This window comes from Triturus cristatus, chromosome 3_1 (assembly GCF_964204655.1).
Source record: "Triturus cristatus chromosome 3_1, aTriCri1.1, whole genome shotgun sequence".
In the NCBI taxonomy this organism is placed as follows: Eukaryota; Metazoa; Chordata; class Amphibia; order Caudata; family Salamandridae; genus Triturus; species Triturus cristatus.
In genome coordinates this window covers 273834617-273861199 of record NC_140583.1, presented here as the reverse complement: position 1 = coordinate 273861199, position 26583 = coordinate 273834617, and the positions used below count along the sequence as shown (strand labels likewise).

Genomic DNA, 26583 nt, shown 5'->3' with positions numbered 1-26583 from the left:
AAAATGTCTCCTTAAATGTTAAGGTTCAAACCCTATTGAAGCTGTCTTATGTCTAGGGTAAGAAAAGTACCTCTCTTCCTATGATTCTTGTTTGTTTCTGCACTCGAAGGTGATCTGAGGACAGGAGGCAAAGCTATTTTTGGCCAAGGCCCACAGGGATATGCCTTAGCATTGCTCTTCTCCTTCAGGTAAATCCCCACCTTAGGGAACGATCTCTCAAAAGATATTCCCACAATAAAACACCTTAGGAAGAAGAAAGCCTCTCCTTCCACAGGGAAATGATCCTGCTCTTAAGATGATTTAGCGTTCCAATGTCTGGCTCTTTCTCACTGTCTAAGCCAATTCTGATGTTAAAAAAGATGAAACTGGAATTTGAGACTCAGTCTCCAGTCCTGTGCATACTGATTCCTTCTGCAAGCCATGATGAATGCCTTGAGAATGACCCGTTACCTTGTGGCTTACTTCCCAAGGATGGTGGACCCACTCCTGTATGCTTGACATTTTCAGCACCTCTGCCTGACACATCCCGATTCCGCACTCCTTAGGGGCTCAGCCTTAGCACCACTTCGAAGAAGCAAGGGCGAAGAGAGAGTGGCAGAGTCAAAGTGGTTAACAAGGAAGTAGGTCCTCCTATGGATGGATCAGGATTCTATAAGTATTCTATAAGCAAAGTAACATGGCTGTGATTACAGGGTTGTTATTATCAGAGTCCTCTATCTGAGTGAACTTCCAATATTGTTGTATGGCATCAGACTAGGGTGACCAGATGTCCCGGATCTGCCTGGACAGTCCCAGTGTTTGAAGGACTGTGATGGAGTACTGACACTTTCTTCTAAAACACAATTTGTAAATAAACAGAGTAGGTAAGGAAATGTGGCTCCATTTCCATATTGTAAGGGTACACGATAGCTCAGAGAACACCAAATGCCAAAACCTTGCTTCTTCAAGAAGAACAGTTTTTTAGAAGCACTCCTTTGGTCCTCTTGAAAAAAAGCTTACAATACAGGGAAAATAAAGTAAAATCTTAAATGACCCCTGTAACAAAGCTGCCAAACTCACTTATGCTAGGCACTGAAAGTGAATTGTCCCCTTACGCAACAGGGTTAGTCTGTTTTTAACTTGATGTGATGGACACCGGAGAAATAGGTTGGTTTCTAATATATACAACCATAATGAAAATGCCGTTTCTGGCAGTTTCGCTAGTTTAACCTGGAAGAATTTCTGCACTTCAGTTGTGAGTAAAGGCAGCATAGAAATTGAGGCACTTCAAAAGCTATTGGCCCAGAAGAAAATGCTACTTATCTTGCGTAGGAAAACGTTTGGTGGATGCAGATACCTTGCCCTAATAAAATCTTCTAGGTTCCACTCTAGATCCTTACAATCTTCCACTGCAGCAGCTCCTGGCACATGTGGCCTTTGCTGTTCCACCACTAGCCAATCTTATGATGACACCTAAGTGCATATGGTGCCAAACCGCGTGCTGGCATAATTTCCAGGTACTTTTTCCATGCCCATTTAAGCATGAGAAGAGGAACTGAGAGAGCATCAACTAAAATACCAGTGAAGCATATGATGCAATTGCATACCTTGGGATCTTATTAATAACAGCACCAACTTAAAGGGGAGAAAGGATGCAGTGACAATCTTGCAGGAAGATATAGTATCCACGAGAAATATAATTACTGATGGTAACTAACTTTTCTTCTGGTGGATACTTCCTCCCACAGATACCTAACTTCATTAATGAGGTTCCAAAGTAATACCTTCTAGGAGGCTAGATTGAATGATATTGTTTTGCCGAAGAAATCATTAAATACAGGTTTGTAAAGAAACTGTCATTGCATCCTTCAGGTGGAAGGCAGTAATGTCTAGCCAAACATTTGTAAGAAGATTTCTTTGCAGTCTGGGAAATTGTCCCTCTTTCATAAGACGCTGCACCTGGGTACAGTTTATGTAGCCTCTCGTCTTATGTGGGATGAGGAGGAGGAAGGAAGAAAGACGAAAGAGTGATCTATTTGAAAGACAGATAATGCTTTCTTTAAGAAAGATGAGCAAAAAATAACCTGTTTATCTGAATAAAATACTACGACTGTTGATAGACTGAGAAGACCTAGAGTTCACTGATCCTATGGGCTGAAGTCATTTTTCCAAGTGAGGAGTCAAACAAGGCAACTGTGCAGCAGCATGTTATTACACAGGATTCAGATCCCTCTGAGGAAGAATTAAAGGAACAATTATAGGTTTGAAAGACAAAAAAAAGATTGCTTAGGGAGACACATGAAGGTGGATTAGGTGGCAAATAATCCTTTACAATAACCACGGGTTAGGTCCAGCTTTTCACGAGAGAAAACACAAAGAATAAAACATTGGAAACGTGTGATTGAAATAGACTCAGGTGTTCGGACTCGTACCACTGAAGAAACCTTTTCCAGCACCTGCATAAATGTAATTTGTTATGTGTCCAGCTAAGATGATGTCCTTAACTTTAGATGGCAATCAGAAGGACTCTAGTTGACACCACCCAATCTCCACACAAACAGCTGCAGTATTTGGGGATTGAAATGAGTGAACTAATTACACTGCTGCAAGAACAGGTGAACCCTAAACGGGGGAGAAAGAGAAAGCAAACAGACCGGCATACCAAACATTAATCACCTATTCCAAGGTGTGCAGGAGCAGTTGTGCTCAAGCCCCCTGCTTCTTCTGTGGGAATCTGGACATAAGTGGTATTAGCAGGAGGCTGTAAAGCAGATCCCAATAAGCAGTAACCACGGAGGCATTATCCAGGGAACCCTTCAAAGGTAATTATATGGTACAAAACCAACACTTCAGGTTCTGGGCAATGACAAAGAGATCTGCGCATAGACAACCCAGTCTGAAAAACATCACTTTAGGATGAAGTTCCTGCTTGTGGTCCTCCAATGAGGAGTGACTCTGCATCTGCTTTGTTGTGTGTGCATGCAGGGGCACTGTGTGCATGCAGGGAGTGCCCCTTGCAAGAAAATGGCCCGGTGCTGAGACTACCGCCACAGACAACTCACCTCACAGGGTTAATGGCCCCACGCTATCCTTTCTATTCACATAATGGACAGTTGTGGTGTTGTCCAGCAGAACCCTACGATGCAGTTGGAAGGGCTTTATGGTTCAACGGACCGCGTTCAGCACCAACGCATTTATGGATAGGTTCGTCCAAAACCATCAGTGCCCCATCTAAGGATGCATAGGCATAGCAGCCTGTGTTAGCTGACTAGAGGGCGAGGCTACTAGAGGCACATATTTTTCAGCTCTAGAGTCCAGCCTGATAGATTCTCAGTCTGAAGGGAGTGTAGGACAGGTATTTGAGTTCAATTTAGAAGAGGAGGCTTAAATCACTAGATTCTCCATTGAGGGATGTGTGAACAAAAATGTTTGGTCGCAGGGAAGCGGATCTGTGTCGTTAAATAATAAGGATTTCTCCCAGGCAGTCAGTACACGCTCCAAAAGTGCCTTGTTAAAAGATTGTAAATACCCTGAAATTGAATAGAAAGCTTGCAATATTTCTGACAAAAATTTAGATTTAGCATCAGCCGTAGGCAGTGTTAACTACAATGTTTCTGTTGCTTTTCATTCCACCAAAGAGATTAAAGACTTTCTTAGAAGGAGGCCAAGACAGTATGTGAGATCCCCTTCAAGAGACTTATCCAAACCACTTGCTTTTTGCAAGTCTGGGAAATGGCCAGCTTTTGTGTTCTACAAGGGAAGGAAAGGTCATCCATCGCTTAATGATCTTCTCTGTATGGTCATAATCTTTATCTGGTGTGACGACCATCGGAGTCAGATCCGAGGAGTTTCTCCACACAGACAATTCTGTGGTACCTGGTGGGATGCTGTGTCAAAAGCTCGGCATCAAAACAGGGTCACACCTTTTTGACTCACTGATAATTCTGCTGCCTTCAAGGGTTTCTGAGGTGGCACTTAGAGCTGTGTTGGTGTTGTAGGTGGCGCTGAGCACACAAGTATCAACATCCTGAAAGTTACAGGCCAACACTATAGTATCAATTGCTTTGAACAGCAATCACACTACCTTCACTCACACACCGTGCATGAGGTGTAAAAGCTGTTCAGCATATCCTCCTTATTAATAAATACTTCACAATCACTTTCTATGTTTGTTCTTTGGATTGTATCATAGTTGGCCTCTGTACCATTTGTGATCCTTGACCTTCCACCTTCCTTCTCATGCTCCTTGGTAAACTCATCATAAACAGAAAGAGCACCCAGAGTACTATTCTCCCACCTCTTCTCATTCCACTACATTACATATATTCGTTGTGCTCCTGCTGTAGAACTTTAGGCACCATTTTTGCCTGACTCCTTTTTGATCATATACCATTTGCCCTCTTACCACACCCAACTCCACTTGACAACTAATGCCTCCCTGCAGCCACATTGCATAACACTCCTGTATCTAAAAGAAAAAGCTCTCCCCATTCTTAATACTTACTTTGATTAATAGCACCATTACCTGGCCCCACTTCTCGCCTCCACCTTATAACTCTTCTTCAACTACACTTCAGTCAAGTAATTGCTTCATTTGTCATGTTGATTGAGTTTTTGGTCTGCCTGACAAGGTTTTATTTGCTTTTTTATAACAATATAGACTACAAGCAGCAATTAATTCATTCATTGTTTTGAAGTGGCCAAACCTGATTATATAGCCCTATAACTAACAAACATGTTTCTGGTCTTAAGAATGTCTTTTGTTTTCACTAAGTAGAATTTGAGTACTCTCCCAAGATCTAGCTTGTGCAAAAATCCTTTTTCTTGAGAGGAGGGATTTCAGAAACAACTTGGTAGAAAGATGGACTTGATAAAAATGGAGGTACGACACCAACTTGGGAATTAAACTAGGGTGAGCCCTCATGACCACCTCATAGTGGACTGCAGTATAGAGTTTATGAGAACTTATAGATTGGTTCTCATCAAATCTGCATGCTGAACAGAAATAAGCTTTCTAATAGATATGCTGGAATAATGCCTTGGGGATTTGCTAGAGTTTCGAAAGGCTATTTAATCTCCAGTGCTGATGTTAGTGTGGTGTTCCAGAGTAAATGGTATCCTGTGTGCGTATTCCTAGTCACAATTAAATCGTGGTGGAGATTTCTTCATATGACATAAGTCCTGAGGATGTCAATGGTTTATACCTACTGAGGCGTTTCATAGGGACCTGAGGTATATATTACATTAATGACAACAGGAGTCCCTATGGAAACAATAATTCAGCTATAATAGCAATAAAATATAGAACAGTCAGAACGATGTTTTTTTTTCTTTTAAATATTCAAACAATATGAATAAATATATGAAGACAAAGTTGCAGCGGTTGGTTAATCAAACTTGACATGAAGAAGTGCTCATGCAAAAAAAAGTTATCAAAATATGAGCTTTGTATCACAAACGAATCAGTTAGAATTCAGCCCCTCGGTTTTATAATGAATTAATGCATAGAAGTGTTTGTTTATAATGTCTACAGCGGTTCAATCTTTTATACATGATAGGATCATCATCCGGACAAGTTTATATATAGGAATGAGTAGTTATTGTACATATAAAAATGACAAACATACATACAAAAAAAGAAACAAACAAAAAAAATAAGTTTCACAAAACTAAAAATAAAATGGAGCATAAGGCATAATTATGAACAGGCTACAGAGAGTACCTAAATGTTTCTTCCTTCTACCTGCAAATTAAAAAGAAAAATCTATGATGTGAAGCACATAGAATGAATGATTGGCCATTTGTAAAGGGAAAACAGCTGCTTCAAAGTATTCGTCCCAGCCCTAACTTGCAGACAACAATCTAATCTTACACTTCATTAAAAAGAAAGGACCTCGGCCTCTTGTTTAAACAACACTTCGGAGATGGTCAATCTCAGTTCTGAAGAATCTGCTAGTTTTGTAGATTGTAGGCCCTCGAAACAGTCCCTGATTGGAGGAACCAAGTGCTCTAGACAAAGAATATCCACAAAATCTATTGCTGCGATAGAGAGGACCCTGTTTATGGACAGCTCTAAAGATAATTAACAAGGTGTTGAATTTGATGATTTCACTAACCGGTAACCAATGAGGTTTAGTCAGACCCAAATATATTGAACTGCTTCCTAGGGCAATTAGGAGTTAAGTGGATAGCCACATTTTGAACCAGTTGCAATGTATTTATTAGATAAACAGGGGCCCCTTGACATAGAGGATTGGCATCATCTAATGTTGAGGTCACTAGGCCCAATGCAACTATTTACCCGGTATGCACTGAAAGAACTTTTAAAGTTTTAAAAAAAAGATTTCCATATAGAGAAACAGCCTGCAGCAATTGCTCAAATTTGCGGTGTAAATGGAAGGTTCTGGTCAAATCTAAGAGGGACCGAATGTTTCCCAAGATCAGTTGCCCACCATTTCAATAAATCAAGTGGGGAGTAGTTGCCAAAAACAGCATCTCTGATTTATCAGCTTTTAGCTTCAGACATCTCAATTTCGTCCAGGCAGCCACATTAAAAGAGAGCCTTGAAATCTGTCTTCCAAAGAGTCATCAATTTGCAGAAAAGGAAGCATTAATTGCGTATCATCTGCATATGACACAAGATTGAAACCCAAACATTCCACCACCATGGCCATCTTCATGTTGGATACTCAATGCTACTTAGGATTACTATTGGAAGTCTCTTGCATGGGCATGGTGGGGTGCAACAAAGGTGACAAAATGCAGCTCAGTGAGTATCCTCTCTGTAGTGCACAAGACATAGACACAAGAATAGCTTTTACAAATCTGGGGCATGACCCTATCAAGTATTCCGTTAACAAAGAAGAAATATAGTACCTGTTCCAATAGGTGTCCAGTGTGTGAATTACTACCACAATACTCTTGCAGCCTCATCCTCCTCAGACCAATCCCTCAATCTTGATTCTTCTTTGGAAGGTTGTGCAGCTCTGGTTTAGCTTGTGAATTATAATTTTCTTCACATACTTTCTGTCGTATGTGTTCTGTTTCAGTCTTTAGTTAATGATATATATTTAATTTGTAGCACGTGAGGCGGAGTTGCGACAGTTACGTAAAACCAACATGGACTATGAAGAGAGAAATGCCGCTCTCCAAAAACACGTGGAAAGCATGCGGACAGCAGTTGAGAAGCTAGAAGTAGATGTGATTCAGGAGCGCAGTCGCAATTCGCTCCTACAGCAGCACCTGGAGACCCTACGGCAGGCCCTGGCGAGCAGCTTTGCAAATGTACCCTTACCTGGTAAGATATTAAACTCTAACCCAGGGAGAAGACCATGGATACATGTTAGCGAATAGAATTTTAGCAGTTTAAAGACATCCGGTTAATCTGTCATAGCATCTCATGGTGCCTTCACTTGGTAAGGTCTGGATTTTATACACACTGTTGTGGCTCCATAAGTCAAGGTACCCTTGGTCCATTACTCTGGACCTTCCTAAACAACAAATCCTCCACCTTGCTTATCCTAGCTTACCGCACACAGACTACAACAAAGAAGTTCTTTAGCTCTGGCTAAACTCTAATCTTCAACCTTGCCTATAGCAACTAACACCATGCACACTATAATCTGACATGCAGCACACACTTATGGCTACACTCCATGATCCTAGGTGCATCTGCTCTGATGTGACTTACAACAAACAGAATTAATGCATGTCATTACACGATGAGAATCATCTGTTCATTATCCTTGCCATTCTCTAGGGAGACCCTGAGAAGTTCCTCTAACATGATCAGATTCCATTAGAGAGCAATATAGATAATCGTAATATGATGAGAGCCACACAAGCAGAAAAGCCACTCTCTCTTTAAAGCAATACAGTGCTGTTAAAGGAGATACCCCTTATTGATACATTTAGAGGTGTCCGGGCAATATTCCCCCCATCCTCTAACACATACACGTACATACCTACCTGGACGCCAGTTCAGCCTCAGGAGACCCAAGAGCTCAGCACCTCATAGTTTTGTTATGATTTATTTTTACTTTTGCCTTATGGGACAGGACTTTTGTGTATAGCTCAATGAGTGGTGGATTGGCACATATGGTTTGCAGTAGGGAGGATTACAGTGATTTTGATCGGACCAGACAATTTAAGGATAGCAGTTGATTAAGCAATTAAAGAGCTTTTGATTTAATGAATTAGGAGGCAAAGGTTTCACACTTCTTCCACATCCCTCAACAATAATTGTTTCCTTTCTTTCAACTATCCAGGCAGCGGTGAAACCCCAACGGTGGATTCCATTGATGTGTATATGAAAAAACTGCACAGTATTGTTTTAGCCAATCCCCATGAGCATGAGAATCTTATTGCTACTGTCCGTGAGGTGGTGAATCTTCTTGATCGCTAATATGGCATAGGGTAAGCATCTGGACTGATGAATGGTGTACTTACCAGGCTGTGCTGATGGTGATGTTCTGATTCCCAGGAGTTAAAGTAGAGCTGATTCAGTTTGTCTTCTTGTTCTTTGTTGCTCACATATGTAAGTTTCACACATTTTTAATCATAGCCTCAAATATACTGTATGTAAAGATATTGAAGACAAGTGGATTGTTTGCAATGTTTCTCATTTATTTTAATTTCCTTATGTAATAAGGCAGCAGGCTAAGTTCAGAAATAACAATTTTCTTAAAATTAAAAGCACAATTAGGAGTATCTGGGTTAAAGGCTGCTAGACACACAAAACATAGAAAGAAACACATTCCTATTGGCTAGTCAACTCTAAGAAGAGAGTCAAATAAATAGATGGTGTTTACTAAGGGCAACCACAAGACTAATACTTAACAATGTAAAGGTACAAATTCTACTAGTCAGCCTGAAGGAGCTGTGTTTGTGGCTTAGAACCGTTTTTAAGGTGCAAGGACCAGCTCTTTTGTGCTCTATTTCCTTCAAATGAACTGCACAACAGTGTGCTGAATATGCTTCGCCCATTGGCATGTCTTTTGTTGTTCCTATAGTTAAGAATTGGTTAAGACCAACAAGATTTCACTACTGAATAGAATACTTCAGTAGAAGAGTGAAACATTGGTAAACAATTTCAGTTAAAAGAGAATCGCATACACCTTCACTTTTAAGGTTTAGAACTTTCCCATTGATATTCAATTTAACTGTTTTATTCCAACCCATAACATGTGAGGCTTTTCTCACCTGTGTGGCTGTTGCACATAGAAGGATCCTTCTGGCCCTTGGGGCAGCTCACACTCGGAATGTTGTATTGCATGGGCGTTCAGCTATGCTTAAGTATGTCCAAACGTGCAGGGTTTCTAAATGGTTCAAGTTTGGACATATTCAAATGATTTAGCTTCAATTGATTTAGTTTCCAGAAAAAGCAAACATAGTAAATCTACAAGTGAAGGCATTGTAAGTGGTAGCTTGTCTACGGGCAGCTTTATTGGAGAAACTTTACCACAAATTGTACCCCTGTATTAATTTCACTTTTTATTATTAATTTCCTTATACATGCTTGTAAGTAACCAGCATAATGGTTGCAAAAATTGGAGAACTAGAAAAAAACTACACACTAGCTTAGTACTTTTGCACCAAAGCAACTTGTATCTGAGCCACACAAAGATCTGGAAGTAAAGAAACTGCATATACTAATTGTTAGAAATGGGGTTTCTAGTTGGCTAAGGTGTACACCCAGGACAGGCAGAACCCGCCACTCTAGTCAGGCTAAGCTAGATACACAACTGAGATAACCTGTGCTCACCCTCTGGTAGTTTGGCACAGAGCAGGCAGGTATATCAAAAGAAGCAATGTGTAAAGCATTTGCACAACACACCCACACAGTAGCACAATGAATAACCACAAAATGACTCCACACAGGTTTATAAAAATAGCTTAGTATATTATAATCAACATACGACCAACACAGCAAGAATCCATTCGTACCCTTTTGTGGGCCATTTATTGATTTGAGTTCTGCGTCAGAATGTTGACTCGCTCAGCTTGGCTCTAGACTTGTTGGCTATTGTTCATGTGTTCATTTGTGTGAGGATCATCAAATCTCTCCTGTTTCATACAATAGCATTCGTTTTATACATTATTAGAAGACTCTTCAGTCCCTAAAGTGGGATGAGACTTTCCTCTGCAGTAGAGAGTCTCAGAAATTCAAGAGAGACTACCACAGATGTAGTGATGTTTTTTTAGTCAGACTCTCCTTAGTAGACATTCTCATACCAGCCTAGAGATTTGTAACATTTCAAGCCATCTGACACAACACTGGGTTTATCAGAAGACTGCATTTCTTGCCAAAGTAGGGCCAATCTCCTAACATGGTGCTGGCCAATCCTTTCTGACTTCAGTGGTCTGAAGTCTTGGTTAGAACATACTCTTCAAAATTTGATAGAGTGGGCTAGTAGGCTAATTCTAGCCAAGTCTTGGTGAGACTCTGTTATTAAAGACAAGCTGGAGTTAAATCTTTGGATACGAAGGGCTTTCTCCCTACAGCGTGACCACAGATGCATTACTCGCCTCCATAATTCTACAGTGTTTTGAGGTGACTTGTTTGTTGTTACATGGCCGTTTTATTAGAATGATGAAGTAGCAACATTCTGGTTTATGGTGAAATGAGCATGAGAATTCTAAGATGAGTCAATTAGTGGCTGACTTTGGTTCCCCACTTTCCTGACATGGTCGCCATTTGAGCCGATGCACAGTTGTCCTTTGCACCTAACGATTCTCAAAACAATCTACGTCATTTCCAGTCACACTAGTGTTGCGAACTAAAATTGGATTTTTTGCCAAATGTTATGACCCTTTTTCATAGTGGATAGTCCATCACTCTTCTGCCATTCTTTGTTCCTCCTCATCCCTCTTAAGAGGAGGAGAGACTCAACCACTTGGACCGTCGAAGAGCTTTGAGCTTTTCCATTGATCATACTAAATTTTATCCTGTGGATGATCAGCTTTTCATGGGGTTTGTTGGGGCGACGAAGGGTAAGGCAGTGCAGAAAATGACCATAATAATGTGGATAGTCCTCTACACAAAGAAACAGCCCTGAGTGAGCCTGAGGGCTCTTTCAACCAGAGCCACGGCTGCTACCACTGCTTTGGCACATGGAGTGCCTCCTCTGGACATCTGTGAGGCTGTGACGTGGGCTTCATTCCATATGTTCATGAAGCACTACTGCCTCAAAAGCTAGGACAGTGGAAAAGACACTTTTCTCATTTGGTCCTGCATGATTTCCTCGTCTGAGCCATTTCATCTCTTGGGAGGTACTTTTTTGGTACTAATTTATCTAGGAGGAATCAAGAGTTAGAAGTATCCATTAAAAGAACAAGTTACTTACCTTCGGAATACTCTAAATACAACTTCTGTAGTAGGGGATCTCTGTGTATAGTCATAATCTAGTGAATAGTCCCGCCCATGTGCGCGGACCCCGGAGCAATAAAAATAATCTCTTAAGGTGTCAAATCATGCAGACCTGCATCCACCTTTAAGAGAGAATTTAATTTAAAGACAGATAATGCAGCCTATACCCACAGGCTACACTGTCCAGTACTTCAACTAGAATTCCACCAACATCCACAAACAGCACTGCCTGTCCAGCTTTTCTCCACACAGGAAAAAACCCTGCCTCTACCAGCAAAAGCCTCTGGAATGATAGAGAGGAAGGCATGGCCAGACAAGCCCCATAGGCTGCCATTATGTGGCTGAGAACAGGATACTGTGCCTTTAAGAAAACTTTCCAGATTTCCAGAACTTTCCCAGTATCCCAGAATGCACAGCAGGTCCCTTCTACCTTCAGTTCTTTTTTCCGGCTCCTGCTAGCAGGACCCTGGAGCATTAGCTCTTCATTTTTTGAGCTTTTATTCATTTTTAGTGATTTTTTTTTCTGGATTTTGAAGTTTCACTCGACGTCTTTGGCCTTTTTCTACATTCTGCTGTGGTGTTTTAGCAGAATTTCTGCAGTTTTCTTGTCTCTATACAATCTGGCAAGGGCTTTGACTGCGGTAGGAAATAAAGGCCACAGCTGAAGCTCACAGAGTTTGTCTTCTGTGCTTGCCTGTGTCTTATGTCTTTGACACCTGTCTAGGCATCTTCTTCAGCCTCTGGGTAAGGAGAGGGTAGCTCCTCTACCACGTCCCATGCTGTGGCCACTGGGGCTTTCCCCAGTAGGAACGCGACTGTAAAACTACGCGATTCCGGTCAGCATCGAGGACGGTGACGTTGAGAGCAGGTATGACACCGAATGCTCTCCGTCGCCCCAAGAAAAAGCCCACGTCAAGGAGTGACGTCGAGGGCTTGACGTCGAGGGCTTGACGTCGAGGGCTTGACGTCGAGGGCTTGACGTCGAGGGCTTGACGTCGAGGGCTTGACGTCGAGGGCTTGACGTCGAGGGCTTGACGGCGAGGGCTTGACGTCGATGGCTTGACGTCGATGCATGACGTCGATGCATGACGTCGATGCATGACGTCGATGCTATGACGTCGACGTCTACGCTTGACGTCGATGCGACGCTTGACGGCGACGTCGATGCTTGACGTCGACGGCGATGCTTGACGTCGACGCTTGACGTCGACGGCGACGCCGATGCTTGACGTCGACGGCGATGCTTGACGTCGACGGCGATGCTTGACGTCGACGGCGATGCTTGACGTCGGCGGCGATGCTTGACGTCGGCGCTTGACGACGGCGACGCTTGACGGCGACGCTTGACGTCGACGGCGATGCTTGACGTCGATGCGACGCTTGACGTCGATGCGACGCTTGACGTCGATGCGACGCTTGACGTCGATGCGATGCTTGCCGTCGACGCGATGCTTGACGTCGATGCTTGACGTCGAGGCGCAGTGATGCTAGCCATCGAGGCGATGCTTGACGTCGAGGCGATGCTTGAAGTCGAGGCGATGCTTGACGTCGAGGCGCAGTGATGCTCGGCGTCGAGGCGCAGTGAAGTGAGGGTCGACACCGCTGTGGTGGTGACGTCGCAGTGATGGTGATGTCATGGGGAGGTCCCGTTCTGGACCTTGCTCCGTAGTGAGCCTATCATCATAGGCGGGGACTTCGTTTTCCCGGCAACGTCGACTCTCGACGCTGAGCTGGGGTTGGACGCCGAGGAACCCTTCGGAGTCGGGGGCTACTGACACGTGGTCCGCTCAGAAGCGAGGGACGTTGGTCCCTTCGCTTAGTTGGGAGGGTCTGCGTACCGGCTCACCATCTAGGTCGCCTCCTGCTCCGCCCCCCACGGGTGATACCACGGGGATGCCGCAGAATTCTCTCCGGTTCATCTCCCATTCTCCGAGGGGCCTGTGGCTCCTCAGCCGGCATCGGTCCCATGGACTCCGCTGTCTTCCATAAGGTCCCGTCGTCACCGTTATGGAAGGTCTTGGGGCAGGCATGCCAGGGATGCATCTTACGTGAGTAGGGAGAGGGGCTCTCCTGCTCTTACGAATTTCCCCCTTAGCGGGTTGTTCACTGGTGTGTGGTACTTGACTTCCAGTAAAGGAAGTTTCGTATGCTGTCACCGGCCAGTAGATTCTGGCTTCGGAGTGGCCTGTATAGTTGACATCAGTGATGCGTAAGACTCTACAGATGAAACCTCTTGCTGGGCCGTTGTGATAAATCCCTGTGTGAGGTCCTTCCCCAAAGGGTGGATCTCCTGCCCAGAGACAGGGATAGTCTAGAGGGCATGATGGTTGCGGATATCTTCTTCGGCTCTGCAGCAGATATTTTGCTTCAGGCGAAACCTGGGCATCGCCATGGTTTTGTTCTACGGCGACATACTTGTCTTCGTCTGACATCTCTGAAGCCTGCGGCACAGCAGGGTGTTTCTAATCTCCCGTTCTCTGCCGCAACTCTTGTGCTCCCATGCGGATAGCGAGGTGACCCGCATGGAGGCAGAGGCTTTGAAGGCTGTAGGTTGGGAGGGGCATGGAGAACGGCTTAAGGCCGCCTGCCCTCTCCAGCAGCGTTATGCCTCCCAGATTTTGTTTCTGCGATCTCGGGCCGCCATTGAATCATTCAGGTGCTGAATGTCGTGCGACTCTTCCAGTTCTCCTCCAGCCCCTCCAACTCAATCGCGCTAGATGCGCAAGTTGTAGAAGGAGGCCACCGCCCTCTTCCAGTAAAGGAAGATAGGATCGGCTCCTCGGGGACGGAATGGAATGGGATGGTACTCGCTGTTCCTTCTAGTGTGCAAGGGAGACATGACCGAGTTTGGACCCGTGTTCGGCGTGCGACAAGCCGACTCGTAGGGTCAAAGAGTAATAAATTCCGGTGGAGGTCCCTGCATTAGATTTCCCCTCGACTTCATCAGGGAGACGTACTATGCGCATTAGATCTGGAGGCCACAGATTCTCACGTACCCCTGGCGGGGAAATTATCGCGAGTTCCTGCTTTTCACAGTGGGCAACAACCATTATCATTGCGTTGTGCCTCCTTTCGGCCTGAAGCCAACACCTCGGAATGTTCCATACGCAAGGACGTAGTGGCTGCGCATATGAGAGTAACAGTGTCTGTCTATCCGTTTCTGGACGACTGGTTGATCAAGGCAGCTACTTTCAGGTAGCGCGCCTGCATTTCACTCGGACTCTCTCTCTCTTACTTCGTTTGGGCCTCCGCACCAACCTCACGAGGTCTGTCTTGGCTCAACGACTGTGTGTCCTTCGGAGGGGAGGCACTCTTCGATCCTTCGGAAGGCTCGAGTTCTCATAATCATGCCCTCCCCAACGGTGGGGCCGGTCTCGCCTCTGACGATTGGTTGATCAAGGCAAACTCCTTCTCGGAAGCACAAGCGCACTTCCAGAAGACGTGCGTTCTCTTGAACAAGCTGGGGGTTCACGTCGACGTGTCCAAGTCTGTCCCGACGCCGGTCCAGTGCATACAGTATGTGGGGGCCTCCATCTCTACGCTGTCAGTAAGCGTGTCTCCTTCGGAGGAGGGACGATTGTCACTCCTTCGGAAGACTCAGGCCCTTATGACCGCTCCATCGACAACAGTGAGGAAGGTGTCTTCGCTGCTGGGATCGATGGCATCATGTATCTTCCTCACACACGGCTGCACATGAGGCCACTGCTGGAGGGCTTGGAGGATCAGTGGGATCAGAGGACAGGTTCTTGGGACGACAAGATACGGCTGTCGCTACATGCTCTTCAGTCTCTGAAGTGGTGGTGTTCGGCGGAAAACCTCCTCAGGGGGTTCCCTGCCACAAGGTCATTCCCACGAAAAGTGTTGTGACGGATGCGTCTCTCCAAGGCTGGGGAGCGCATTCCGGGGACTTGCAGATTCAGGGAACGTGGTCCCCGTTGGAGTCGACGTACCACATCAATTTCCTAGAACTCAGAGCTGTCTTCCTGGCACTGAAGGCCTTCCTGCCGTCTTTCCAGACCAACTCGCTGCTGATACAGACGGACAATACAACCACTATGTATTACCTCAACAAGCAGGGGGGGTCGAGATCGCGTACTCTGTCGCAGGAGGCGCAGGCGATCTGGCACTGGCTTCTGGCCCGAGGGCTGACAATTACGGCCACGCATCTGCCAGGGGTGCAGAATGCTCAGGCGGAAGCACTGAGCAGGCTGCTTCAGGAAAACCACGAATGGGTCATAAAGGACGAAGTACTAGGAGAAGTCTTCGCAAGGTGGGGGACTCCAGACGTAGATCTGTTCGCCACCGCCGAAAACAGCAAATGCCGAGACTTCGCATCCAGGTACTGCCAGCGGGGGACGCTGGGGAATGCGCTATGGATCGATTGGTCGAACAGCTTTCTGTACGCTTTTCCACCCATTCCCCTGATTCCGGCAGTGTTCATCAAGCTGTTCCAGTCCAGGGCGCGGATGATCCGGATCGCCCCGGAATGGCCCAGACAGTGGTGGTTCATGGACCTACTTCACCGGTCTCTCCTTCCTCGCATACGGTTGCCATGCAGGCCGGACCTTCTCACGAAGTTCGGGGGGCGGATGGTGCACCCCAACCTCTCGTGTTTGAGTTTGGCGGCATGGCTCCTGAAATAGTGCAATATGGCCATCTGAATCTGCCAGAAGATTGTATGGACATACTGAAGGAGTCTAAACGGCCTTCCACTAGGACGTCTTAGGCCTATCAGTGGAAGAGGTTCTGTATCTGGTGTAAGTCCAAGAACTTTGATCCTACGACATGTAAGGAAGATGTCATCCTTCCGTACCTTTTGCATTTGGCGCAGTCTGGCCTTAATTTCCATTCCATTAAGGTTCATCTGGCTGCTTTGACTGCTTACAGGAAATGCCCTTCACAGACTTCCTTCTTTCAGATCCCTGTGGTCAAGGATTTTTTGGAAGGCTTGAAGAAAGTGTTTCCTCCTGTCAGACTTCCCTCGCCTTCCTGGGACTTGAATGTGGTGCTGTCCAGACTGATGAAGGAGCCTTTTGAACCCGTTCACAAGGCTTCATTGCAGCGCCTATCCTGGAAGGCGGCGTTCCTAGTGGCCGTTATATCGGCCCGCAGGGTGAGTGAACTTCAGGCATTATGTTGTCATGAACCTTATACTGTATTTCATGCTGCTAAGGTTGTGATGCGTACTCACCCTGAAATTTCTTCCTAAGTTTATCTCTGATTTTCATGTCAACCAGACCATGACTCTGCCTACGTTCTTTCAGAATCCCTCTTCGCCAGCGGAAAGGTCTCTCCATTCCCTGGATGTTCGGAGGGTGTTGAAATTTTCTCTGGATAAGACCAAGGATATTCGTAGGTCAGACCAATTGTTTGGTAATTATGGATCAGTCGGGACCGGTCTCGCGACCTCTAAGCAGTCCATTTCTCGGTGGATTGTGTCCTGCATACAATTGTGTTATCAAAAGGCTAATAAGACCTTAGGGGGTAAACCTAAGGCTCATTCCACCAGGGGCAAAGCAGCCACGACTGCTTTGCTGCGTAATGTTCCGATTGCAGAAATATGCAAGGCGGCCACTTGGAAGTCGGTCCATACCTTTGCTGCGCATTACTGTCTGGACGTGGATGCCAGGGCAGATGCTCAGGTTGGGCAGGCTTCGCTGCGAAATCTGTTCGCACAGTAGTGGTATTGTCTTGTTTCTTCTCCACCGCCGTTGTTGTATGGGGATGGGCTTGCCATTCTATTCACTAGATTATGACTATACACAGAGATCCCCTACTACAGAAGGAGTAGTTTCTTTTCTGTAACTCCAGTTCTGTAGTAGGGGTATCTCTGTGATAGTCATAAGCGCCCGCCCTCCTCCCCGGTGGAGAGATAATTCTTCATGTGAGGAATGCTACAGGTCTGGCGAGCTACGCCTTCAAAAAGAACTGAAGGTAGAAGGGACCTGCTGTGCATTCTGGGATACTGGGAAAGTTCTGGAAATCTGGAAAGTTTTCTTAAAGGCACAGTATCCTGTTCTCAGCCACATAATGGCAGCCTATGGGGCTTGTCTGTCCATGCCTTCCTCTCTATCATTCCAGAGGCTTTTGCTGGTAGAGGTAGGGTTTTTTCCTGTGTGGAGAAAAGCTGGACAGGCAGTGCTGTTTGTGGATGTTGGTGGAATTCTAGTTGAAGTACTGGACAGTGTAGCCTGTGGGTATAGGCTGCATTATCTGTCTTTAAATTAAATTCTCTCTTAAAGGTGGATACAGGTCTGCATGATTTGACACCTTAAGAGATTATTTTTATTGCTCCGGGGTCCGCGCACATGGGCGGGACTATTCACTAGATTATGACTATCACAGAGATACCCCTACTACAGAACTGGAGTTACAGAAAAGAAACTACTCCTTCCTCACCTCTTTCTTTTCTGTGGAATGGACCCTTCTCACCATCCTTAAAGATACCAATTTAGAGATCTACACACTGCAACTTCTGAAAAGTTAATAAGCTCCACGTTTGACAGCACTGACCGAGTCAAGAAAGAAACCGACGCACGCACGCAGATGTGGTGTTTATAGTTGACTCAGATGTCACTTCTGGGGCAGGGCAAAGCAGACACTGAGCCACGCAATGCATCGGTTCAATGCTGAGAAAAATCTCTAGATGCAGTTTGGCACTTTGGGGTATTCATAAGATGAGGAATCTGCTCGTAGATCAAGTATCCACCAGAAATAGTGTTACCGAAGGTAAGTAACTTGTTCACCTATGCCACTGTGGCCTCAAGTTCGGAAGAAGGTGAAGAGGAATTGGGCTGAGCTTATCCTGATAGCCCCAGACTAGACCCAGAGAGTCTGGTACGCAGATCAGTTGAGTCAAAGCATCTTCCCTTTGCTCACTCTGCCTCTTCATGAGAACCTCTAGCCATGGGTACTGTTAAAGGTTACTTATCAGCCCTTTTTAGCCTGTGTTTGCCTAATAAGGTCTTTTCTTATAAGTCACCAGTTGTGATGAGTTTTTTGGAAGGGCTTAACGTAGGTTTCCTGCTGACCCTTTTCTTATGCCACTTTGGTACTTTAATGTGGTCCTTTTATCCTTGATATGCATCCCTTTTAAACCCATGCACAATTCTTTGAGGTTGCTGACCCTAAGATGTTTTCCATATTGCAGTCACAAGGGCAGCCTCATTAAACTACCTCTAACGTGTCAAGTTGCTACTGGCATCCTTTCTTCTGAAAGTGGTGTTGCCGTTCTGTATGGGGTTCTGAAGTCTTTTTTTTCTGCCTTTTCCCTCTAAGATGGGGGAAGAGGCTTTACAGTTAGATCGCAAGAGAATTCTTAACTTCTTAGATTGATCACCCTCCGCATCAAGATGTGATATGCCGTGACCAAGAAGGGTCCTCCCTGGGGACTTCGGGCTCATTTTAGTTTCCAGAGCAACTACTAGGACTTTTGTTGTGGTGGTGGACATCTGCAAGGATGCTACATGGGCACACCTTTACAATGTAATACTGTATCTTTGCTTAAGTCTACATGGAAGGCTGTTTTGCCTCCTTGGTCCTGAGGGGATTTCTAGTTCGCTCCTCAGTCCCATCGCCTTCACAGGGGATTCTACTTTGATATTTACTCAAAAGTTGTGAAATCTGTGATTAGAAGTATCTATTAGAAGTACAAGTTACTTACCTTCTGTAATGCTCTTTCTGGTGCCTACTCTTTACTGTAGGTACATCACACTTCTCTCTCCTCCCTGGTCTGTGGAGTGGACTTCGGATGAGTCACAAGGTCCCAGTTTAGATATCTGCGCACTGCTCAGCAGCTGCTCTGCTTCTGAGGTCAGTCACGGAATTAGTCTTTAAAAACCGAAGTCGGCTCAGAGTGATGGCTCCTATGCACAGCCCAGTGTCATCACTTATGGAGGTGGGATTACACTAACATGGAGTCCCATAGTGCCGTACATGGGAGCTGTTGTAGAAAAAGTTTCCAGAACCAGTCTGGCACATGGGGGAATTTTAGATGATGAGCAATCTACAGATAGTGTCCTCCAGAAAGAACATTACTAAAGGTAACTAACTACTATGTCTCCAATACTGTCAATAAAAGCCATTGTATTGGTTTTTCTCTCTACTTGAGAAGCATTCAGCTTTTATGGGGGACCCATTTGATTCTCTGATGCCTTATTCATATGTAGCTTGAACCAGTTAATGCCTGTGTGCTCTGTTAAGAAAGACTACCTTCCTGGTTGCCGTTACTTAAGCAAAGCCTATTTGGTGATTTTCATTTCAGGCTACTTTGCCTTTGAAAACCAAACCATTTTCATTAGGATAAGATGGTCCCATCCCCTCACGCTCTAATGTCCCAGAGATGTTTACTGAGTTACATTGCACCCCTCTCTGAGAACATTTTGCATACCATTTTTTGTTATTTCACTTTGCTTTGCTAATTCAAAACTGACTTGGAATTGCCTGTAGTTTGAGATTGAGTATTGGAAAAAGCTTTTGGAGAAAAGCCTTTGATGGGACAGAAGCTTGAGCGTTCCTATACATTTTCTATTCCTGTTTTATTTTTTACATATTGTCTTAAGGCTTTTCCATTTGTATATGGTCCATCCTTTTGCTACCTCCTCTTCTGAGAAAATAATTTGCTTAATTTTTGTCTTCATTGACAAGTGCTTACCATTGGCGCACTGGAATTCCACCAACAGAATTAAGTTGTGGGTTACTTCTATCATTTTAGTGCTATCCCCTGCCCTCTCTGTGCAAACAGTTGCCATTGGCAAAATATAGTGATAGTATTCCATTAACCATAACAGAAGAAAATAAGGTGTGGGACTACAGATGATAAAACATAAAGTACTGTTAATTGTTTTAACTTAAAAATCTACATGGGCTCAAGGATTGAAACGTTATTTTAATGTTATAACCTATTCTCATAACATGCAAAATCTTAGTTTTTTTTCATAAAACCAACATCTTGTTTCATCACACCCTGCTCTTACTTGTTTCTCCTTTTGTCTGCAGCTAAGGCGGCCAGTTGGACGGATGAAAGTTTTCGTTTTTGGTCACTCGAGATTGACATATGTTGTTTCTGTGTCAGAAATGGATGTGCTTCTGGAAAGGGAGCAGAACATGAACTTGGCTACCCAATAGTGCGGCAAAACGGATGTCCTGTGCAGCGAGAGTGATACTGGTCCTCATCTGCATACATGTTTGATTTCCAATTTCCTGCATTGTAAAGCCCACTATTAACTTTCTTAAACATCGCCATAAATCATATGGGGCTGTGTTTTTGCCTTTAGATTCGGATACTGCCACATATCTTCTGGGTGAGGTGTGATTGATTGGGGGTATAGAACCACACCATGATGGACATTTTTAACTTTTTAAACCCAGAAGACTATAAATATACCTTCAGTGACTAGTGATACCCAAATAACTTTTCCACTAGTGTTTGTAAGTAGAGCAGTCCTGTCAATCTGTAGTGGAGTAGAGGTAGGTATGTAGGTGTGGTACTCCCATGAAGCGTTGCTTAAAGCTGAATTGCAGCCTTTTTGTATTGTTTGACTTTTTACATCATTGTTGCTGGGTTGTGCTCTTCGTGTAATAAAAATGTTTAAATTGCTTGCTATATCTTTGTTTTTAAATTTTTGAAGGTTTTAATCCATTCTTAATTTTTACTGCGGCGACTTTGAGTAGCTAAATTAGTTTGGTGCTCTAAAGTTTCAAATAATTGTGTTGCTCTTCTACCGCAGAATCCGTGGCAAATCCAGGGACATAGACGTGTTGGTAATGATATTTTGATTTCCAAATGATTTCTGTGATCCTTTTATTATTAAAAAAAAAAGTTGCTAATTATTTCATAATTTGGATTTTTGTTCCCTTGGTCAGAACCACTGTTGGAAACTCATGTGCCTGTAATCTCCAGAGTTGGTTTAAATAGAAATATTTCCCATTATTTGTTGCGCATTTTGAAGTGATAAATCAGACTTATGTGAGGCTGTTTTGTGCCTCGAGGATATTCACCTATGTTGCTGTCTAGTTAAGTTGAAAGTGGGAAGGTTTAAATATTTCTGTCGAATTGGATCAGGGTGGTGGGAGAGTTTGTCCACTGAGAAAATGTTGAAGGAAAACAAATCTATGCTGACACAGAATTTTGCAACACAATTTTCAAGCAATTTTGGTAAATAGCCAGACGTCCTGAAGCAGCAGTAGTGAACTTTTCCAATATATTTGTGCTTTGAGGCATGTTTACCATTACTAGTGGCATGCCCCTCCTGAGGAAAACTTTTAGAAAATTGATATCCCATGTGAAAATGTGTAACCAGTTTTTTCTAGTGCCTCTAGCATTTTTCTTCACTTCATTATTCCATCTTCCTCTTTGCAAGTTATGACTGAGCATCTACTTGTCGAAAGACTCCTGATTTGAGGCAGGAGGAGTGGCTCTGTTAGGGAATCAAGTGTGTGGCTCTTCCCTGAGGGGCCCTGTTTGCCTGTGGGCAGCTCAGTCGGCGGATCTCGAGATCATCTAATTTTTGTGGACATACATATGTGACTTCGGCCATTAGTCGGATCCCTGCCAAACTGATTGCAGGTGTGGACCGGGACCCTGGCTGTCTCCCTGGTGACACTTGGTGCCTAAATGCCTTTCGAAGTAAGGCAAAGGAGAGTGAAAGAGTCATTTTTATTTCTTCCTCAAGGGGCCAAGACAATGTAACTTTGTTATACACTGTAGCAGCCAGAAAGACTGGGAAAACATTATTCTGCTTGCGTTTTGTTGTTTAGGAATGTCACTGAAATATTGTGTTCGAGGCATGTGGGCTGCTGAATTCATATCTGTGCATAGATCGCCGCCTAGTGTTGGGTCCGGATGTTTGCACGTTGTTGTCCTGGAAGAGTCTTCGAAGTATCCTTGGATAGGTGACTCCTCCCCTGGACTACAGTGCGCATGGGCATCCTCTCCATCCTCAGATTGATTTTTTCCGCCATTGGGTTCGGATGTGCTATCTTAGCTCAAGTTAGGAAAATATTTTGTCGAGGCCAAAAGGCCTTTAGTTTGCGTCGGTACTGTTTATCGATCGGGTTTCGATCCAATTCTGTTAGTTTACTAACTTTCAGCACCGACTTTTTTCGCATTTACCTGTCCATCGACTACTTCGACGATGGAATCGAGGACGCCATTCAAAAGGTGTCCGGTATGCAATGCGAAGTACCCACACATCGACGTCCATCCGGTGTGCAACAAATGCCTTTCGCCGGACCACGACGAATCGACATGCATGGCCTGTGCCCGGTTCCGTTCGAAGAAGACTCTACGGAACCGACGAGCGGCGAGACTCGAGGCGCAGCACGCGGCACCGGCCCCAACAGACATCTTCAACGAGGCCGAAGACGTCGAGGAATCAGAAGTCTTGCCCTCCAGTCCCGTTTCCGAACACGACCCCGGATCGGACGAGGTAGACGAGTCACTCTTCCACAGAGGTGAAGACGACACCGAGGTAGGAGACGACGAGGAGGCCTTAGGGGCCGAAGAGAGTAGCTCCAATGATGAACAAGGCCTACCTGTTCAAACCGAAGAAACACCAGTGCCACAGCCTATGGCTCCGGTCGAGGGATCGCCTTCGGGCCTTACCCGAGACCCATCCCGCAGTTCTTCGGCCCCGCCCTCGGGCCCGGCCTCGGACGTTCAGCGGCAGCCATTATTGCATAAACAAGCTGGTTTCCCTACCGCGAAACCGAAAGCTGCTCCGGTTCCACCGAAACCGAAACTGAAAGTGGCGCTGGTCGGATCGAGGCCTTCGACGCCAGCGCAACGCGTCGGCACCGACCGCACCAAGAGAGACTTCGGTGCCGAACTTGAAGCGGGCGACGTTGGAGTCGACAAACGGAAAAAGGCCATCGGCACCGACAAACCTGCTCGGCTACCGGCACCAACGACACCGAGGGCCGTAACGCCTGCTGAGTCTCGCATCGCTCCCTCGACGACACCTAAGCCTCACGTATCGAAAACTTCGACGGTGATCTCTGCACCTCGACTCGAAGAACCGCCGGCGCCGAAAAAATCCACGGCCGCCTCTACGAACCTGGCCGGTGCCAAAGCCTCAAAGGCGCCCCAAGTACGACCTGGTGCGACGCAAGGCAGCAAAACCACGGCTGTCCTCCAGGACACGTCGGGTTCCGGTTCGATCGGAGCTCCAGCAGCCTCTTCGGTGCCGGCCAACATTACCTTCGGCTTGCCTCCGTCGACAATCCCAAAAATGTTCCAACTCAGGACACGGGTCACCCAAACTACGGTCGCACCTGCTGAGACGTCTCCGGCACGCGTCATCGACGCCGACACTGGCAGGATGGTTCTCCACGACCGAAGGATAACTTCGGAGCCGCCACTGGACCCTTTCAGGATCCCACTAAAAAGGAAGTTGCCTGTAGAATCAGAACCTCTCCTTTATGAACCCTTCCATTCATCCTACCAGGATCCACACCGGTTCTCCCCCACACGCTCCGACACGGACGCATTGGAGGACTACATGGATGACCAAGTCCCCTACCATGTAGACACGGACCCTGATGACCAGCAGGACCCTGATCAAACTTGGGGCGACCCTGCAGACCCCAGTGCACCTCTCGATGCACAGGACCAACAACTCTATGGGGCAAAAACATCTCCTACGGAGGATACTGCGGCGTTCAACGCTCTTATTGAACGTGCTGCAAATAACCATGGGGTACAGCTTCACTCTTATACCGTCGAAGATGACTTTCTAATGGACACCTTTGCATCCTCAGAAAGACATGTAAAAACTCTGCCAATGTTGAAGGGGGTCCTCAAACCAGCTAAGGACATTTTCAAGGAACCCACCAGGGCACGAGTGATAAACCCCAGGATTGATAAGAAATACAGATCAGCACCTGGGGATCCTACTTACATCAGAGGCCAATTACCACTCGACTCCATCGTCGTAGCGAATGCACGCAAGAGGGCACACTCGCAAACGACAGGTGACGCTCCTCCCCCGGACAAAGAGTCCAAAGTGTTAGAGACCTCTGGCAAGCGAGTTGCCGCCCAAGCTGCCAACATATGGCGCATAGCCAACACTCAAGCGCTCCTTGCTCGCTATGATAGAGCGCACTATGACACACTGGAGCAAATATTCCAACATCTCCCTGACCAGTTCAAAGAAGGCGCAGAAATGCTCATCAGAGAAGGACAGCTACTCACGAACGCTTCCATCAAATGTGCACTAGATGCTGCAGACACGGCTGCCAGAGCCATAAACACAAGCGTCATGCTGCGACGACATGCCTGGCTACGGATCTCAGGATTCAAGCCTGAGGTACAAAACAATATACTGAACCAGCCCGTCAACCCCGACTATTTATTCGGGCCAGAGGTTGACACCACCCTCGAAAAGATAAAGAAGGACACGGACACTGCAAAGTCCATGGGCGCCCTACAAACTCAGTCCTTTCGGAGCGGCTCCTTTCGTCGCCCCGGAAACAAGGGAGCAGGTAGAGGACAGGGGTCACAACAAACATATAACAAAGGCAATACACAGACCACCTACGATAAAAACACCCGAGGTGGATATCGTGGCTCCAGTACAAAGGGCAGAGGACGTGGCTACGGCAACACCAGGTCCTCCCCCAAGAACAAGCAGTGACGCCCTCTCCCTTCCTCCCGACCACATAACACCTGTCGGGGGAAGGCTACAAAGGTTCCTGTCCACGTGGAACTCCATCACCACGGACAGGTGGGTCAAAGATATTGTAAAATACGGTTACTGTCTGGAGTTAACCTCCACTCCACCCACAATACCTCCAAGAAGCCGTCCTATGTCCTCAGAGCACTTAACGCTCTTACAGCAAGAGGTGCAAAGTATGCTTCTAAAAGGCGCTATAGAGGTCGTACCCATCCACAAGCGGGGTACGGGAGTGTACTCCCTCTACTTCTTAATTCCAAAAAAGGACGGGTCGCTCAGACCTATATTAGACCTGAGACCCCTGAACCAGTACATTCTTTCAGAGCACTTTCACATGCTCACTCTCCAGCAAGTCCTTCCGCTTCTCAAGCAGGGAGACTTCCTAGCCACACTGGACCTCAAGGATGCGTACTTTCACATACCCATCCACCCCTCGCACAAAAAATACCTCAGGTTCACTGTTCAGGGGCAGCACTATCAGTTCAAAGTCCTTCCCTTCGGCGTGACAACAGCGCCCAGGGTTTTCACGAAGTGCCTAGCTACGGTGGCAGCACATCTACGGAGGCAGCATATACACGTCTACCCCTACCTAGACGACTGGCTCGTTCAAGCGAAGTCAGCCCAGCAATGTGCAAGCCACATGTCCCGCACTATTCACCTTCTTCACAGTCTGGGATTCTCACTAAATTATCCAAAGTCCCATCTCCAGCCCGCACACGTACAACAGTACCTAGGTGCGACTATAGACACTCTGGCGGCCACAGCTCAGCCAAATTTAGTGAGGATCAACAGCATACAACTGCTGATCTCCAAGTTCCAACCCAATCACTCACTTCCAGCGCGAGTGTTTATGCAGTTGATAGGCATGATGGCCTCCTGCATCTTCATAGTCCCGCACGCGAGATTACATATGCGCCCACTTCAGGAGTGCCTAGCACGTCAGTGGAATCAGGCTCAAGGACAGTTAAAGGACCTAGTGTTGGTGAGCGGTCGGGCATACAACTCTCTGCATTGGTGGAACCCACAAAACCTTTGCAAGGGCCGACCATTCCAAGAGACTGTCCCACAGATAGTACTGACAGCGGACGCGTCTCTCCAGGGATGGGGAGCTCATGTACTCCACTACACAGTGCAGGGACTATGGACAACACAACAAAAGAAGTTGCACATCAACCTTCTGGAACTGATGGCAATCTTCCTAGCCATGAAGGCATTCAAAGTACATCTATGCAACAAGGTCGTGTTGATCCGGACGGACAACATGACCGCAATGTACTACATACAGAAACAGGGAGGAACACACTCTCCACAGTTGTCTCATCTGGCTCAGAGCATGTGGAAGTAGGCCATTCAAAGGAACATGTTCCTCATGGCGGAACACCTCCCTGGCAAGGACAACCAGATGGCGGATCTGCTCAGCAGACACAGCCACCAGATGCACGAGTGGGAGTTACACCCATCAGTACTCCAACCGTACTTCCAGCAGTGGGGTCATCCGGAGATAGACCTATTCGCGACAAGCGAAAACGCAAAATGCCAAAGCTTCGCCGCCAGATTCCCACA

At 45.9% G+C, this 26583-nt stretch overlaps 1 protein-coding gene across 7 annotated transcripts in view; it reads left to right on the top strand.

Moving 5' to 3' along the window:
* The window catches only part of HMG20A (high mobility group 20A), a 209910-nt gene extending 188959 nt beyond the window's left edge, over positions 1–20951 (top strand). For all 7 annotated transcript variants that reach the window (XM_085643871.1, XM_085643874.1, XM_085643872.1 and 4 more), the window contains 3 exons: positions 7061–7276; positions 8247–8394; positions 20345–20951. In XM_085643871.1, the coding sequence (XP_085499997.1) occupies positions 7061–7276; positions 8247–8383 (353 nt within the window). In that variant the 3' untranslated portion in view covers positions 8384–8394; positions 20345–20951. The remainder of the gene's footprint in view (positions 1–7060; positions 7277–8246; positions 8395–20344) is intronic.
* Positions 20952–26583: the final 5632 nt, after the last annotated feature.